Source organism: Megalobrama amblycephala, linkage group LG1 (genome assembly GCF_018812025.1).
Source record: "Megalobrama amblycephala isolate DHTTF-2021 linkage group LG1, ASM1881202v1, whole genome shotgun sequence".
Lineage (NCBI taxonomy): Eukaryota > Metazoa > Chordata > Actinopteri > Cypriniformes > Xenocyprididae > Megalobrama > Megalobrama amblycephala.
In genome coordinates this window covers 42,053,813-42,072,430 of record NC_063044.1, presented here as the reverse complement: position 1 = coordinate 42,072,430, position 18,618 = coordinate 42,053,813, and the positions used below count along the sequence as shown (strand labels likewise).

General features: G+C 38.0%; 1 protein-coding gene across 2 annotated transcripts in view; it reads left to right on the top strand.

Moving 5' to 3' along the window:
• Positions 1–18,618, top strand: part of usp31 (ubiquitin specific peptidase 31) — a 37,129-nt gene that overhangs the window by 14,075 nt on the left and 4,436 nt on the right. For both annotated transcript variants that reach the window (XM_048193487.1, XM_048193477.1), the window contains exons 5-15: positions 9,567–9,702; positions 9,990–10,137; positions 10,846–11,020; positions 11,154–11,265; positions 11,417–11,511; positions 12,418–12,495; positions 13,514–13,643; positions 16,098–16,217; positions 16,468–16,693; positions 16,809–16,967; positions 18,316–18,468. In XM_048193487.1, the coding sequence (XP_048049444.1) occupies positions 9,567–9,702; positions 9,990–10,137; positions 10,846–11,020; positions 11,154–11,265; positions 11,417–11,511; positions 12,418–12,495; positions 13,514–13,643; positions 16,098–16,217; positions 16,468–16,693; positions 16,809–16,967; positions 18,316–18,468 (1,532 nt within the window). The remainder of the gene's footprint in view (positions 1–9,566; positions 9,703–9,989; positions 10,138–10,845; positions 11,021–11,153; positions 11,266–11,416; positions 11,512–12,417; positions 12,496–13,513; positions 13,644–16,097; positions 16,218–16,467; positions 16,694–16,808; positions 16,968–18,315; positions 18,469–18,618) is intronic.

Here is an 18,618-nt window from a genome sequence, read left to right as displayed (position 1 = left end):
TATTTATTAGGTGCACTGAAAGTAATAATATTAATATACATGATCTGTGCACGAGGTAGGGCCTTAAAAACATCAGCCAATCGTTTACGTGATCATCGCATAAACAATTGGCCCTCTGGCTTGTCAATCACTGCCATGACGTTCCTTGTGAGAGACGTGCGCGGCTGCGTGCTCCAGTAACTTTCCACACAATGTTTTTGTCAGGAGTAACAACTGCAGATTATGAGTTACCTGCGGTGAGTCCGACATAATGAATACACTAACACGACACAGCGAATGCCGGTGGTAAACACTCGTGTTCCAGTACTCGTGCACGAGTTTTGGGAGGCGTTCCCTCGAAAGGCATTCGCTCATTTCAAAAACTCACTAACAGTCTTTGGTTTCTCAGTCAACGAAAAGATCCTCTGTAGCACCTTTAAGGCATTATTTTTTATATTTCAGTTTCCTATTCATTTTAGTTAAATTTTAGTAATTTTATTGTCATTTAGCTTTAATATATGTTCATTTTAGTTTTAGACATTTTAGTGCTTCAACTAAAACATATTTCTGTTAGTTGCCAATGCAATGTTTCTAGCTTTCATTTACATTTGTAATTTTTTATATATATATATATATATATATATATATATATATATATATATATATATATATATATATATATATATATATATATATATATATATATATATTATTATTATTATTATTATTATTATTATTATTATTATTATTATTTTTTTTTTTTTTTTTTTATTAACAAAAACAATTTTTATTTTGTTTTAATTTTAGTTAACAATAACAACACTTGCTTCATAGCTTTTCATTGTAAGCATATTACAGTGTAGGCATTCTCCCTTTGTTTTCACTGAGGGACAAGTTAAAGGGGTGGTTCAGTGTTTTTTTTCTAGGCTTGATTGTGTTTTTGGGGTGCAGTTTAACATGTCTTAATGCTTCGTTTTTTTGAAAACGCTGTATTTTTCATATATTTTAGCTTTATTCTGCACCTCTGTTTCCACTGTCATATGAACGGCTCATTTGACTTCCTGCTTCTATGAAGCCACTCCCTCCGAAATACGCAATGTGCTCAGATTGGTTAGCTGGCCCAGTGTAATCGAGAGCCATCGTGATTCGCTGAAGCGTCCGGAAACGCCACGCCCCTTACCATTTGTTACCGGCTTCGGTTATATTGTATGCTCAATTTGATTATATTGCTGTATCAAATTGAGCCCGAATCAGACCCAGATGAACAGCAATCGCGGCTTTTAAAGGACGTTTAAGAATGGTATTTCATTTAGTATTTGTGTCAAAATGTTTAGATGCTGTCACTGCTGTTTGTTAGCTTTCAATATACAGTTTTATCCTGATTAAAGCTTTACTGTAGCCGAATACATGACTGAGTAGTAGCATTTTTGTAAAGGTTGCGTTTAATTTATAGCATGAACATCTGTTTGTCTATGAACATAGAAGTTTGTTGAAGTATGCAATAGAATTTAGCTAACTGGCTAGCGAAGCAAAAACGAGTTGCTCTTTGTTTATGTCCTTGATGCAACCAAAAAATAGCAACAGAACTATACATTTAAAAGACATGTACAAACAATAAAACGTACTTACAGTTTGAAGCCAATAAACAGCAGATTCTGCTTTTAAAGTGGGAACTGCTCCATCTTTCAGTAATAGTCTTTGTGCAAATCCAGCATTGAACTTGTGTAGATTCTGGAAGTTGTCTTCAGCACCGCATCTAGTGTAGAAAATATGACATATTATAATGTGTTATATTATATTTTGACGCGTCGCGCCGCTCGCGCCCGGTGTACACAACTCTTCCGCTTCCATTATGCTGCATGACATGGCCTCGCCCACTTTGTTGTGTGTTCCCGGGGCGTGTTTTGCAGGGTTTATGACATGCAACGTCAACTGGCGGCCCGCGGGCCAAATCCGGCCCGCCAGAGATTTCCATCCGGCCCCCAGAATAATAATGAAATCAGGAATAGCCTTGTAAGAGGAAAAAGTTTAGGGCTTGTCCGAATACCATTTTTGATGAACATCGACTATTCGAAGCTTCGGAGAGAGGGGCTGAACATATTTTTCTCTCTAATAAAGGCAGGAATCTGTGTCTGTATGTCCGTTTGCATTTATATTATTTCGAGAACCGTTCATCCAATCGACTTCACAAGGGAGTGCAGTGTCGAATTTGGTGCAATATAGATGGACACGCGAGACAGCGGGAAGCGGCGCACCTCACGCGGGCAGGGCTTATGCTCCGAGAACGGACACTGCACTAGTGATATAAAACGCACACACAGGTCTGTTAAATTAAGCAATACTTTTAAGGTAGTCTAATATTTTTCTGACTAACAAATTGGCACAGTAAGGGTAGATTTAAATAAAGAAAAACGAAATTTAAATAAAGAAAAAACGAAATTTAAATAAAGAAAAAACGAAATTTAAATAAAGAAAAACGAAATTTATATAAAGAAAAAACGAAATTTAAATAAAGAAAAACGAAATTAAGTTAAATTAAAAACGAGATCAATTTAGATTGATAATAACGGGTAAAAATGCTAATACATTTTGTTTCTATTATTCTATTTTACACAATGTCAAAGCAACAAAACACAAGTTCAGACATGCACTTAGGTCCATACAAACTCCACTGTTCTGCGCTCTAGCCAGAGAACACTCCCGTTGCTGGAACACGCGTCGGTTCTATTTCTAGCATGCACGCGTTTTCTGCGTGGCTCGAGCGCGCCTGAGACGCGCGTCTCAGTGTGCAAACTCCAACCTGTTAAATATGGGAGCCGAAAAAAAAACGGACACGCCACGCAGGTGAGACGCTCACGCAGCCAGTGTGTCGCCGGCCTTATTCAAGGGGGAATGAGAACCGTTTTTTATTTTTAAATCTAACGAAAAAAAAAGCCTTCTGAAAAGTAGCTTGTGCCATAGCCTGCCTTCAGTCAAGAATGACGATAAACGCGTTCTCTCATTGAACATCTTTTATTGTTTCACGTGCTCATTTTTTCACAAATGTCAAAATTTTCCTTGCCTGGGATTTTCGCACAATTGCGTGACAGTGATGGACAGCTTGACAGCCTCACGAATATGAAGCCTAAAATATCGCTATCGCCCCCTGGTGGCTTGCTGCAGTAGGTAATATGTAAAAAATAACATAAATTTGGAATTCGAATTAGTATATCAAATAATAACATATTAGGATACAATTCAAATTTTATTTTATATTACGAGTATCTGGCCCTTACAGTGTCTGCAGTGAAAAATTCTGGCCCTTGGACAAATATAGTTGATGACCCCTGGTTTATGATGTCACCAACCCGGGAAGAAGCTTGTTGTAGTCCAAACCGGTCGTTTTTGTAGGCAATAAACTGCCATAACTTTAAAAGACAATATCTCCGTTTGCATTAAACTTTCAGCACTGTAACTTTGCAGATACTGTTTATGCTCAAGCAGCAACATTACACACTAACTAAAGTTTAAAAAGTGAAATCGCATTCAACCACCCCTTTAAACACTCAAAAAAATAACTTGTTGGTCTAACTTAATTCAATTATGACACCTATTTCCACACAGTTGAACTGATTTATTTGAACTTAAGATAGGTTAATTGTACTGATGAGTAAAATTCATGCTAATTGAATGAGATCACACCAGTTTCATTTGACATATTCTGTGAATGTTTCCTGAACATAATTCATTCTTGTTGATCCAACCAGTGCTATTGCAATTCAGACTGGTGCCCTTGTGCAGTGTTGCTCAAGTTTTCTGCACTTTTAAGGAAATGGAAAGACCTGTTAGTGTTTAAGTGTTTAATGTTTAGTTATTTTGAACATTTAAAAGAGTTTGTAGCGTATATATATAAAACATTTTTTGTTACCATCATGGTGAAGATGTGCGCTTGTGCTTAGGTTGTGAATAGCTGTTGTACACAGACATACATGTTTCATGACCATTGAGAGGGATAAAGCTGATGACCATATGTAGACTGTGTAAATTATGTGCTGGTCCTCAAACTAATTTATTTATATTTCTATAAAAACTAAACTAAAATATCACTTTTTCATATGCTAAGTAACATTTATAGCATGCAAGTAATGATCAGGTAAAGAACTTCTCATCACTGGCTTTAGCACAGTTAAAGCTTGTTGAGAACAACATAGATTTATTTCATGCAGCCACCCATAGCCTAACCACAAGGTCTACACTTCAGCATAATGGTAACCTCAAAAAAAATCGACATAACAAACTCTTTTAAATGTCAAATATAACTGAACATCAAACTTTAAAAGGTATTTCCCTTTACTAAAAACACATTAAACAGCACTTAAGTTCATCATTTACTGTCCTGATCTTTCCCTACGCAAAGCATGCTGGGAACTAGAAATCCACTGCCCAGTTTCAATCAATGCAACATAAATGATTCATGTCGTCCCAACACAAATGGTTTAGGTTAACCTAACATTTTGCAAATTTAATTTCATTTAACATAATACAATTGAGTGCAAATGCCAATTAAGTAAAAAACTAAAGATTTGTGTTGGTTCAGCTTATTTTATTTAAATAAACTGAACAAGCAGCTAGAATCATTTTTTTGAGTGAACTTTGACTTTTTGACTTTCTGTGGAAACCGGCAGTATGTCACAGATATGTCATAGATGTCTGTTTTGACAGAGCTTAAATTTCTTTTACTCAAAATATTCCTTCATAAAATACAATATTTCTGAAGTTGCTATTTTTTCTTTGATTTAGGTGCTAAATATAAATTTCCCTTCATGTTATCATCCTGTTCTGCTTCTCTCCTGCGGTGCTGTGATGTTATTTTTAAATAGCCAGTGTAGTGGTTGATCAAGGAGAGCACTTGGTTTAATCCAGAGGCATTTTTAAGAAGCTGAATTTATTAGTACACATTAATCATTTAAAGAAGTCGTACTATTAGAAGACAGACAGTGATTTACAGCACACCTGCCCCTCATTGTACATCAGAGATGATGAACCAGTGAATAATAGTCCCAGGGAGAGTAGAATAGCTGGGCAGGTTTTACTTCCACATCATTATTGTGTAAAACCCTGCCGGTGACTTTATATCATCCCTAATCCAAGAAGTTCAACTTCATAAAGAGGCATCGGGGGGGGTGGGGTGGTATATTTTGACCCGTCCACCCACAGTGGCTTTCTGCACTGTCGGCATCTCTCCACTCTGAAAAACATTAGTGCAAAGAAAGAGTAGATTTGGAGCTTATGCTCTGTCAGCATGAAGAATGACTGATCCGAGAAAGAGGAAATTTCGTCTGGAGGCTCAACGATGTGCAACTTAAGCGGTGACTTATAGCTGCCCTGGTCATCACAGTCTGTGAGAGTAGATTTAATTTGCCCTCTCCTTAATTCTGTTTATCCATGCTTCGCAATTGCTGTTATCTCGGTGTATTATTTCATAGGCCATTTATTCCCTGCCCTTCCTTGATATGCCACTTCACATGGGCAGATATTAATGAGGAGTTGTTGATTTAGCCAGTAAGGGTTTGTCTTTTGGGGCCACTGCGCACTGCTTTTCCTCTTCAGAGATGAGTTTGCTTACTAATGCATTTGGAGAGGTGATCAAGCATCATTAAAGCAGTGCTAAATGCTTTCAGACCTTACAGGCTGCTGAATGCGATTAAAAAAACTGTAGTAGTGCGTTAAGGTGTATCTGCTGGTTTTTTTTTTTTTTTTTTTTTAATATACATCCTCACATAAATTAAATTGGAGAAGATGCTTTCAGGTAAGGCATTACTATTTAAAAAGATGATTAATGGGAAAATTAAGTTTTTTTTTTTTTTTTTTTTTTTTTTTTTTTTTTAATGAAATCAGAGAGATTTGTGTCCCTCCATTGAATGTTCATTCCACCAAAACTTTAAAGCTTCTGGCACAAAGCGGCTCATCACACCCGGTCTGCAACACACCTCACCATAAAACCCACCAGCTCATTTATGCACAGAGCTATATTTTTTTACTAACATAAAAATATAAATGCTTTTTTTATTATTATTGAAATGCTTATCATTAACATTATTAATGACTGGCATACTTCTTTATAATATCTTTCCTGGCTGGTGCACATGGCAAATAGTAAATAATTTTGAAAAAATGTAAAATCTCTTTTCCATACAGGGAAGTTTAATATCACTAAAGTTCAATACCTACCATCCATATATAACAATGCTCTGGTATGGTCAATAAGACTTAGAATGTAGTGCAGAATGTGGAATGTTTTGTGGTGTCTTTCTATTTGTCCTTTCAGGAGCACGCAATAGAGGTCCAATTGTGGGAAAGAGTGTAAACATTCTTATGTTTATGAAAAATACAGCCTATTAGAATGATTTCTGAAGGATCATGTGACTGAGGACTGGAGTAATGATGCTGAAAATGCAGCTTTGATCACAGGAATACATTACAGTTTACAATAAATTCACATAGAAAACAGATATTTGAAATTGTATTAATATTTTATAATGTGATCAAATAAATTCAGCCTTCCTCTTTTTTTAAAAACATTAAAGAAGTCTTATTTCAAACTTTTGATCGCCATTGTGTAAAATAATGCATGTGAACTAATTGGCAAATTATATTTTTATTTTTAAACACTTTACTAACACAGGACATAGGCTACTTGAATATGAAAGTTGCTGGTTTTACCATGTTTTAGTGCAAGTTTGAGAATAATATTTTGAGTTTTATGAATAATTTTCAAATGATGCAATTACTGAAGAAGCCTGACAACAGATAGGCTACACAAACATTCACTCTTATCTGATATGCTGAAAACTGCTACGTTAATGTTTCTTTGTGCATTGTGTGACGAATAATGTAAATGGCATTAAAATATGAAAAATTCAAAAAGGTCAGTAGTTTGCATCTCTGGAAATGAAGTCTGTCATTTAACGTTTTTTTTTTTGTTGTTGTTTATTGTAAACAGTAAGCAAATATTGCTGTATATAATGTCTTGCCATGTTCAGCTGCTAACCTTACCTCTGCTTGCATTCTTCAAACAAAAGTGCCGCACTGCTCAGGTTCTGTGTACAGTAAATCCCGTCTCCTTCGATTTGATATCTCAAACATTTTGACATTGTTGAGTGCTTTTAGACAGACTGAACATGCTAAACAGATTAGAGTTTTTGCCTCAAGTGGGCAGCGCCCACTTAAAATTTACTATAATCCATTCTTCATATATATTTACATTGCAGCAGGCCGGCCCACATTGTCCAGTGGCCTACCAGGAAAACTCCTGGTACTCCAGGGGCCGGTTGCACCAGCTGGACGTACCCCCGGTCGTAAGACTAAGCTTAACGTAAAATGCGTTTTAAGTCCTGCGTAGAATTAATACCTGTTGCACCATCTGGGCGTAAAAGGTAGCTGTAAAGTGAGAAGTCTTGACTTGTTTCCATGGTGAAAATAAAGATAAATATAAAAACGTTGAGACAATGGCGCGTCTGGTATACAGGCTACACGATCAGCGGGCTTTCTGCTGTGAAAGAGTAATGAGAGATCAGACCAATCCATGAGATATATATGGAGACAGATCACTTATTGAAAGGTTTCATTTCAGCAGGTTGCATATACTTACTGAATAGCTCAATAATTTTTCTTTTTTCACAATCTAATTTATTTTTCAGCTCAGCAGTCATTTTTCATCTATTCATTGGAGCCAATATATTCAAATTGATAACCATAGTAACGTGAACGGCGTCTCAACTAACAGTGCTTTAGAACATGCCAGTGTGTGTGTGCATTGTCTACGCCAGTGGTTCCCAAACTTTTTAGCTTGGAGTACCCCCTGAAGGGATTACCATCCTTCTGCGTACCCCCTCTCTTCCACTTAGACTGCAGTCACACCTTTTCCATTAAGGGACAATATTTGCCCCCTAAATTGATTTTCCAGTGCATATTTTTACCTTTATGTATAACTTTATAAAATAAATAATGTTTTAAATAAACAATGTTAAATAGAGAAATATGCAGTGATGGTAAAACTAAGTAAAACTTAAAAAAATATTTAACTAAAACTGCCAGTAGGTGGCAGCAAGTCACTGTTTTTATGAGTGAGTCATTGAGTCATTCATTCAGTAACGAAGCAAGTGGCTGTGAATGAATCATTGACTCATTGACTCTCACGATTTGTTCAAAGCCGCTGAATTGTTCGTGAAACAGACGTGTTTTGTATTTCTGCTGTGGTTTTCGTTAGAACTATTATTTCACTGCAAAATAGAGTAAATACTGACAGTACTGTGTTTAAAATGTACGTTTTGTTTTTTGACCTGTTGTATAATAATGTCACGCATTATTTGCAGTCATGTGGATATTTGGGAACAATTGCATTCTTGCTCATTATCATTAAATACAAGAACTCACAAGGTATGCTTTTGTATCGGAGAAAGTTTGAGTCTTAAATCAAAATTAATCCACTATCTGTGTCTATATTTGTTCTTCATGCGAGTAAGTGCTAAATCCCCACTTTTACAAAGGTGCATTGTTGAGAACGGCAATAATTTGGCGTGATTTAAGGCAGCAGACTGCACGCGTTCTATCATATGCATTCAGCTTGTGTGGATACAGTCATTTTTGACTGCAAATGATGAGGTAATTTGATTAAATGTACTTAATTTACGACATTTTGGCAGTTAGAAATGCATGTTCGGTTTTAATATTATTTTAAGGTAAAATTAAATGAACTACTCAGCATTTTCGCATACCCCTTCTTGTCACCTCACGTACCCCCAGGGGTACGCGTACCCCAGTTTGGAAACCACTGGTCTACGCTAAGCGTATCTGCGCCTAGTCGTAGTTTTAGATGGTGCAACAGGTGTAAATATTCATCAGAAAGCTGGATGTAACTAAGTCCAGCGTAGAGCTTACACCCAACTTTTTTTTACGTACAACTGGTGCAACCAGCCCCAGATGGCCAGTCTGCCCCTGAGCCCTCTAGCAATCCTGAAGACATTGATTAGATTGTGCAGGTGTGGCCCTCCAGGACCAAGTTTGCTCATCCCTGCTTTATATGATGAACATCAATTTAGGCTTTTATTCACATTATTAACGTTGATCAACCCACATACATAAGCTCATCAAATATGGTAAACTCAAAAGTGCTTGCTTGATGCGCAAGAACCAGTGAAGTTCGTTATTGCATGTCAGGCGATGATTCCTATGGATTACTCTGTCTTCATGAACTTTTTGAAGCATTGAAAGTTTTGGTTGTGTGGAGAACAGAAAGCTCTGGGGTTTCATTAAAATATCTTCATTTGCATTTGTAAGAAGGAAAGTCTTGTAGATTTTAAACAATACAAGTAAATGATTGCAGAATTTTCATTTGGGAGTGTACGGACCCCTTGAGTTTGGTGTATGTGGTGATGTTGACTAATGGTTAAAGATCTGGGTTGATTACCAAAAGGCTGTAGGTTTGAACTTTTCGTAGTGTTATCCATGAACTTTCATTATTGTGCCCTTGGTTGCTCCAGGGTGGCTGTCTCTGTGCACTATAAGTTGCTTTTGGATTAATTTGTTGATTTATTGGCATCCTGCAGGCCTCTGTATGTGACGGTGGTTTATCAAGGCAAGTACTCTCACTGCATGAGGATTGGTGTGGCCGTACCACTCAACAGCACTGTGTCCAGACTGAGAGAGGCCGTATCACGTGAGACCAAGATCCCACCAGACCAGGTGCAGTTTCCACAGGTTTTTTTGCACAGTACCGACATGTTTTTTTGCATCGACTTCAAGTCTTAGTTTAAAGATCTTTACTGTTTCCCTGAATACAATATTGATTCTCCATTAATATAGAGCTGTGGGCACTGATGGAGGGTTACTGATGGAGTAATTGCTGTTTGTGTGTTCGTCTTCCCATATAATGTCATCAACCAAAGCCGTTTCCTGTTTGTTTGCTTTGTATTACTGAGATGTTGAGTGTAAACCACTTCTGAACATCCGTCTCTCTTATGTCTGTGCAGTTTGTCCTGACTGAAATGTATTACGACGGTTTCCACCGGTCCTTTTGTGACGATGACGACGATCTTGATATCATTCAAGAAAGTGACTCAATCTTTGCTTTTGAAACTCCTGAGACTTTTAGATTAGAAAACATTCGCTCTAAAAGAGGTACTTTTTCCATGCATTGCACTTTGGTTAAAGCCCAAAGTATACGTCAGTTTTGACGCAAACACTCGTAGTAAGCGCAAATACAGGTGGTTAATGCATGCGTACTAGACATTTCCATCTTTATCCAGTGTTGGTCTGCGCTATTTCTCTCCAGAAATTATTACTGATGAAAATATCTTTGTACTTTTGTGTGTATCTCTTAGCCCCTTTATACAAGCACTCATCAACGTTGTCGTTTATTGTTGTCGCATCTCCAAAAGTTTGTTGTTGTTTCGTCTCAGTTTTTTTTCAGCTGTGATTAAACAGGCTGGACCAGTGTTTTTTACCAGTCAAAAGTTAGTCTGATAGTTTGAACCAACTAAATGATGCAAAAAAAATCACTGCAAATGTGTTAGTTGAGCATAAAGAGTATGTGCGGTTAGAAAAAATGGTCCATGCCGATGACAATATTTAAGTCACGCGCACTGTACGCATACCCGAGTGTATGCGTAAAAACAGAAGAATACTTTGGGCTTAAGAAAAACTAGATGTATAGTCATGTCAAATAATCCTAATCATAACCAATCAGCCTTTATTGAAACATAACTGATAATAAGCTAAACATAGTCCTTTGTCTTTGAAAACATAAGAACTGACTTAGCTAATATCTCTTCCTGCTGGTTTTATCTTGTTTTAAATTATGTAAGTAACATTTTTAACAATTTCCAGGGAGCCTTCTTGCAAATTTGAATCAGAACAATTTGAAATACGGAGCAGAGAGCAGCCGAACACCGTCTTTCATGCAGGGTGCAATGAATCCAGCTTCACCCAACAAAAACACTGGATGTGAGAAAATGATTCTGCTGATTTGCAACAGAGCCTGCACTGGCCATCAAGGACGGAGGTAAAAGCAGCAACCGAAAACATTCAGACACCCTGATTATTGTCTTTCTCTCATGAAGTTCCATACAGTTTACAGAAAAACCTCCACACAGTAAGGTATCACAAATCGAAGCAGTATTTTCCGTTTGTTGCAGGTTCGGTCTTCCATTCGTACTGTATCTAGAACGCAGTGTGACATGGGATGTCTTACAGAAAGAAATTTTGGAGAAAATGCGTCACCTACTAAGGCCAGGGGTTTACATTCAGGTCAGTGATACTTCTTCTTGCTGTACTTCTACAGGTGTTTAAATACAGCTATTTATTTGTAGCAATTAATGTTAGTCTGGTGGGATCAGTACAAATAAATATGACTTTTTCTTTACAACTTGCACTAATAAAGTGGATTTGATTATTTTAGGTTGGACCTTTTAGTCTGCGTGTGGTTGGAGTGGTTGGAATCACATATCTGTTGCCACAAGAGGAGCAGCCACTATGTCACCCCACTGTGGAAAGGTTTGTTATGCATGACTACTGGGTTAAGAGCATGTTGTGTGGTCTTAAATTCCAGGTGTCCAACTGACTGGTTTGAAAGACGTACATTGTTTCACCATTGGTGCACATAAACAGTTTTTCCACGGGCTACATGTGCAGCGAGCAAATACTCCGTACTTTTATTACAGCGGCATTAACTACACAACCCTCCAAAGGCATTACATTAGTCTAGATGTTTTAATGAGCATAGATGAAGAGTTTATTATAACTGCTTTAGTGTGCAGGCAGTGTGATCATTAGATTTAACTAATGTAATAAAACTAAATGAAACAAGACTTCTTCATTTTGGACACTGAAACATCTGTTAAAAGGATAGTTTTACTAATATTATTACTTTTCACTAATATTATAGTAATATCTGACTTGGGGATGTTTGGCTTGGACAGGCACTTGAGTGGCAAAGCTAGCGCTCATTGCTTTAGCATGTAATTACTGCCGTTCAAAAACTCCAGCAGCTGTTTGGCTTATTTAACATGTTCTAAATATTTGTGACACATACATTATAGATATACATAACATCTTACAGATGTTAGCATTTAAAATAATCAAAATGCATTCTGAAGAACAACAAATCTTCATGGGTTATATAATCTGTGTCATTATATCACTAATTTAATAGATACTGTAAACATATTTTGTATTTTTACATTGTGTTTGTGGCAACAGAGAGAATGGTGGCAATTGAAACAGGGCAATTAACTAAATTTCTTTACAGGCAAGCTAAAATGGTGACACCCAACATTTGCTCAGAAATGTTCATTCTCGGTCTGAGAAAAAGAACTCACTTTGTGAGACATTTTCAACCTTTTTTTTTTTCTCTCTAAATAATGTTGGTAAACATGTTTTTCCTCAATCTCAACTATGTAGAGCATATAAATCCTGTGGACCAGGAGGACCTCCTCATGTTAAGATTGTAGTGGAGTGGGACAAAGAGACCAAGGAATAGTAAGTAAAACTAAGCCATAATTAATACTAGTCTGTATTTTTTTTTATGTAGTGGACCCCCCCAAGATATTTGGACAATTAAACCACACTTAAAAATTAATGAATGTCATTGCATTAGATAAGGGTTTCCCAAACTAGGATTCGTCAACCCCGTGGAGGTTTGTGAGGGAGCTGCTTTTGAATGCCTTCGATCACGTGTACTCTGTGTATAGGGAGCGGCGGTACAGACTGCTCATTTAACAAGAAAATATATTTGTCAGTGATGCTCAGGATCTGTCAGATCTCCCGCCATCGTCTCGTCAGTGAAATCTGACTCCTGCTGCACTGTGCTGCGACTCTGACGCTGTCAGTTTATTATTGTAGCATCCATTGTCCAACTGAACTGGTTTTTATTTCAATAAATAAGCTAAACGACAGTGAAGACGGTGTCGCACTGGCCAAGTAATGTAATCGGTGTATGGCCGAACACCATGCAACACCGGTAGCACTATCAACAGCAAGCCTACATGTCATGTCATCATTAACCATCATCGGAGAACCATCAACATGCAAATGTGTTGTTAAATTATTGAAATATTATCTTAAAATCTCAAGGGGGCAAATATTTTAGGTCAAAGGGGTTCAGCTGACAGAAAAGTTTGGGAATCCCTGCATTAAATTAAAAAAAAAATCTCAAAAGTAGTCGGTAAGGTTGCAACTTTAGGTTAGTTTATTTATTTATTTAATGCAATGTTCCTTCTATGGCCACTGTATGCTACCTGTTGGTAGTGTGAGATCAATTCCACAGGAAAATGTATGGCTATAATACCTCATCTATAAGAATATTCTATGATGCTAGAAAAAAAGGATCATTTTAAATGTTTTTTGAAGTTTGATACTTCAGTCAAGAAGTGATACAAGTGTCGAGAAAAAAATATCTTGCAGAGACAAAATAAATATGTTGAAGTCATAGGATAGCAGACATGCTTGACTGGTCTGGTTAGAGATTTGTCTCCAGTGTATGTTCTGATTCCCGCAGTTTGTTTGGACACACTGAGGAAGAGTACATCCCTGATGCTGAGAGTGTGTATCTGCACAGAGAGCAGCACCATCAGCCGCAGGCCTGCACCCTCGCTCAGTGCTTCCAGCTCTACACCAAAGAGGAGCAGGTAAAAGTCCTTACCCTCGTAAAGGGATAGTTTATGCAAAAGTAAAAAATTCTGTCATTGTGTACTCACCATCATGTCTTCCAAACTCATGCCTTTCTACTGTGGAACTCAAAAGGAGAAATGACCAAAGTACTCCATACAATAGCAGTGTTTCCACTGTCGGGCCAAAAGCGAGTGTTAGTGCGTGCCAGGACCAAGCGTGTTAAGGGAGGGTTTTAGGGTATCACTGTGGGGCTACTGGCCAGATAATAGAAATACAACTTGATTTTGACCTCGGTGCTTGAGATTCAAGGCTATTGGCCCTGCCCGGCACGTTGTTAGCCCTGGCTCACACTGGCCCGACAGGGACAAGTGACAAGGGGCCATGGCTGTCCAACAATATTTTCATTGAATAACAACTTTTAAGCACTTGTAGTTCGGTTCTCTTGGTTCTTTTGCTTTGGCCCAAAAAAGAAAATAATACATTTAGTCCTTGTTCACACTGTCATTTTTAAGACAGAACCTAAAGATACTAAACAAAAAAGCGGCTTTAATGACATGTATTTTGCAATGGAACTTGCTGAACATCCAAAACAATGCTCTGTGCATAACGCGCTTCTCTGGAACAACGTCACACAAACTCATTATTTCACCAACAAATGGAAGTTTATCAGAAAACTAATCAGAAAGGAATCACTGGAAACTAGTGAGATCACAAAATGAACATGATAAAAGCGGCCATTTGTTTGTATTTTACTTAAGGATTTAAAACCCAAGCATTGATGTTTTACCAGTTTTATAATAATAAGTGATCATAATGAATTAATTTCTCAAGATTGCACATTATTCACACAGAAATATAGTGGTATTTACGTTGTTTCACAAAAGAAGAGGACTCGTGTTCAGTCACTTCTGTTTCTGTTTATTTGTAGTCACAGGACAGTATGTTTACATCACATATAGAAAGAATGATCATTTCTACAAATTTTCCACCAACCTGAGAAGATTTAGCGCACTCTCCAGTGACAGTCCCAATAGAGTTATATTTTCAGTCAGAGAAACAGAGGAAGCTCCCAAAAAACTGGAGTTGCTTTATTTTATGACACATGCTGAGCTAAATATAGATATCAGACAGTCCGGTATAAAGAGATGAGACCTACTGACAGATAAAATAAATATACGATTGTGATAGCCTATATAATTTGTCTGATTTCTTCAAGCCGTCGTATTTACCATGTTTATTATGCTTTATGGTTAGTGCCCATAGTCTTTTGCATCGCATATAAATATTTTTACCTTTTATGGTGATCAGAATCAACATTGGATCACAAACAGAAGTTTTTTCAAACTCAGTGCTGTCTGAAAGTGAGTTTTGAGCTGAAATGGTTTTAAAAGTCTTTAAGGCTGATGTTTGCTGGTATATGAAACCATCTGCGGTGCTGCCATCTCCAGACTCCAAACTCCGCCTTTGTTCGTAACCACTACTCAAGCCCGAGATGGCCTACTTTGGACCAAGGTATTCAGTGGGCCAAAAAACCCTGGCCGTTGGCCCTGAGGAAGCTCTGTCGAGGCCCAATCATGCCCTGGAAGTGACAGTGGAATTGCACCTGGCCCTAGCCAGCACTAGCACACCCGCTTTAGGCCCGACAGTGAAAATTCAGCTATTGTATGTGCGTACATAGGATGGTGAGAACTCGTGAAAGGCTTATAAAATGTGTAAAGGAGTCAAAACAGTGCCAGGAATTCCTCTGTTGCGCACCAAACGAAGATCTGCTGCAAGGAGACAGCAGTTCTGATGTTGAATTCATATTTCAGTCAAACCACATCCTTTGGAAGCACTTGTTTGGTGCGCACCAAGGATTTGATGGCAGCATTCACACTTATTCAAATGAACCACACTAACAGACCAAATGCACCAGAATTCATTTTAATTGAACCAAACTTGCCAAGTGTGAACACACTAAGTTTCTGTTTGTTCTTTAACAAGAGGCAGTTTATGATGTTTTCATATCATTTTTGGAGCTTGACAGCCCCCATCCACTTTCCTCGAATGGAAAATAGCAGCTCAGATATTCTGCTAAAACTCTTCTTTTGTGTTCTTGGAAGAAAGAAAGTCGCATGGGTTTTGATCGATATGAGGGAGAGTAAATGATGACAGAACTTTGATTGTTGGGTGAACTATCTCTTTAAAATAGTTATCACACCTCTTTATTTTCCACTTCTCTAGAGCTGCCTTTGTGGACACATATGTTAAGGTTACTCTATTTCTGCTGTCAGTGCTGTTTTAAAATTGCTAGTTTTTTGGGTCCACATAGCGTATAAATATACACTGTGGTTAGCTAGAGCTGGCCTTGGGCAGTTAAGGAAGGGATAGGAACTGGCCGTGCTTTAAGAAAAATGAAGAAACAGCCAGATTCGTAAAATGTAAAACCTCTCTGACTGATTTTGCTTGTCTTCTTCCTGTATGCCTTCCAGTTGGCCCCAGATGATGCCTGGCGCTGCCCCCATTGCAGGCAGCTCCAACAGGGTCGGATCAAACTCAGCCTGTGGACCCTGCCTGATGTTCTCATACTGCACCTCAAGAGGTTTAGACAGGTGCTGTACTAATCAAATCACATCACCTGCGCAAATGGTGCTTTACCAGTGCAAATGTGTGGTAGAGTGGCCTGTTGTAAAGGTTTGACTAGTAACTTAAAGGTTCGAACCCCACAAGGGTGGGATCCATTAGTGATCGTGAATATCTACCAGGACAGAGCTGTGTTAACATTCCTATTCAAAATCTTTGGATAAAGGTGTGTGCTAAATGACTGCCTGCTTACTAATATGTGGGCTTTGTGTCTTCAAGGAAGGGGATAGGAGGGTTAAGATGCAAAACATGGTGAGATTTCCTTTGATTGGCATGGATATGGCACCCCACGTGGTGAAGAGAAGCCAGAGCAGCTGGAGCTTACCCTCCCACTGGTCACCATGGAGACGACCTTACGGACTTGGCCGAAACCCAGACGACTACCTTTATGACCTATATGCTGTGTGTAACCATCATGGAAACATGCATGGGGGGCATTACACAGGTAACGCCTTAGAGTACTAGAAACTTCTGTGCTAGCATTTACTTCAAAATAGTGTTGTATTACATTCTTGATTGGTGGATTTGATATTTCATTCCCTGTTTTTTACTCTTAACAGCGTATTGTAAGAACTCCATTGATGGGCAGTGGTATTGCTTTGATGACAGTGAGGTTCAGCCTATAGCTGATGAGGATGTCTGTCAGCAGACTGCATACATTCTGTTCTATCAAAGGAGGACAACTATTCCCTCCTGGTCAGCAAACAGCTCTGTTGCAGGTGACTCCTGTTCCTTGTTGAGTTTTGGGTTGACACAGTTTGCTGATTCATTTGTCTTCATTTAGAAGGCTTGTGAAGGTTCTGGCATGTGAACCAAGTGACCCTCTTTTTCCAGCCCAGTGAAACTTCTTCATATTAGTATGACACTCTTTGATGAGCGTTTAGTAGAGATTCTGTCCTGGAGAATTAAAAATTAAAGGTATTAAAAGAGTTTGATGTCTTGTCTAGACATATATCTTGCATTGAAGGGCCTCCAGCTCATTTATGGAGATGAAGTTGCAAAAATGGGTCATTCAAAATCATCATAATATTGACATCGGAGCCATGAGCACATTACAGAATTCACATTACGTAATTCACCCAAAAATGAAAATTCTGTCATAGTTTTCTCAGTTTCATTTCCACTTTGTGGAACCCTAAAAATTAAATTATTATAAGTTGTATGACTTACTTTTATGGTGCTTTTTTATTTTTTTTAAAACAGCACTGCTGTTAAATGCAAGTTAATAGTTATACACAAGCCCCTCCCTGCAGCCAATTATAAAGATTTAACTGATCATGTCAATCACAGTCCTAATTGCCTACATTATGTTAAAACAAATACTAACCCCTAATCTAAGCCCTTAACTGGTTTGGGGAAAAACACACTGATTGGCCATTGTGTTCACACGCTCAACGTATATGTCTGTGATTAGCTACAATGATCAACACTTCAGAGACATATTGTAAATCGCCATCTTTGACACTCTAAACAACGCGCTTGCACAGATACAAACAGGAGTGTTTGAAAGTGGGCGTCTATCAGCGGATCCCTAATATATCCACTGTTAGATAGATCCGTTGATAGATGCCTGCTTTCAAATGCTTCCATGTGTATCTGTGTAAGTGCTCATTGAAGAGTGTCAAAGATGTCTGTTTACAACGTTTTTTTTAAAAGCCAATCAGAGACATATACAATACATTGAGTGCATGAACACAATGGCCAATCAGAGGTATTTAAGAATCCGAATTCTTAAAGGGAAATGCTGGTATCATCACATTTTTAAAATTTCATCAGGGTTGTTAATAGTGTTGTCAAAAGTATCGACTTCAGTACCAAGTCAGTACTTTTGATAACACTATTAACAACCCTGATGATCAACAGTGGTTATTAAATTGGTTGGCCAATTACACCATATGAAAAGTACAGTATCAAAACAGCCCATTTAATTCTAAGGGTCAGAGAGTGAGCGGAGTCAAGAATGTTTGAATAACATGTTTTTCGAAGGACAAATACAATTTTACAACAGTGCAAAACATGGCCCTGTAAATGAAGATCCTTATTTTTGGATTTGTGCAACTGTCTCAGGCTCCACCAGCTCATCTTTATGTGAACACTGGGTTAACCGGCTTCCAGGCAGCAGGCCGCCCAGCCTGGCCTCTGGAGCCTCCTCAAGGCGCACATCCCTGATCTCTTTGGCAGAGTCAGTGGAGTTCCCCGGTGATCGAAGTGAAGACGATGGTGAGGAACATTGTTATGCCTCTTAACATGAATGTTTATCTTTCTGGTGTCTTTAATAAATCTTTAGAAGCCAAGGTACTTATTTGGCCCTCATCTTCCTTGTGTCCTCTTATTCTGTGTATTGTGCCAGTGTTTTACTCTTGCCTTTCT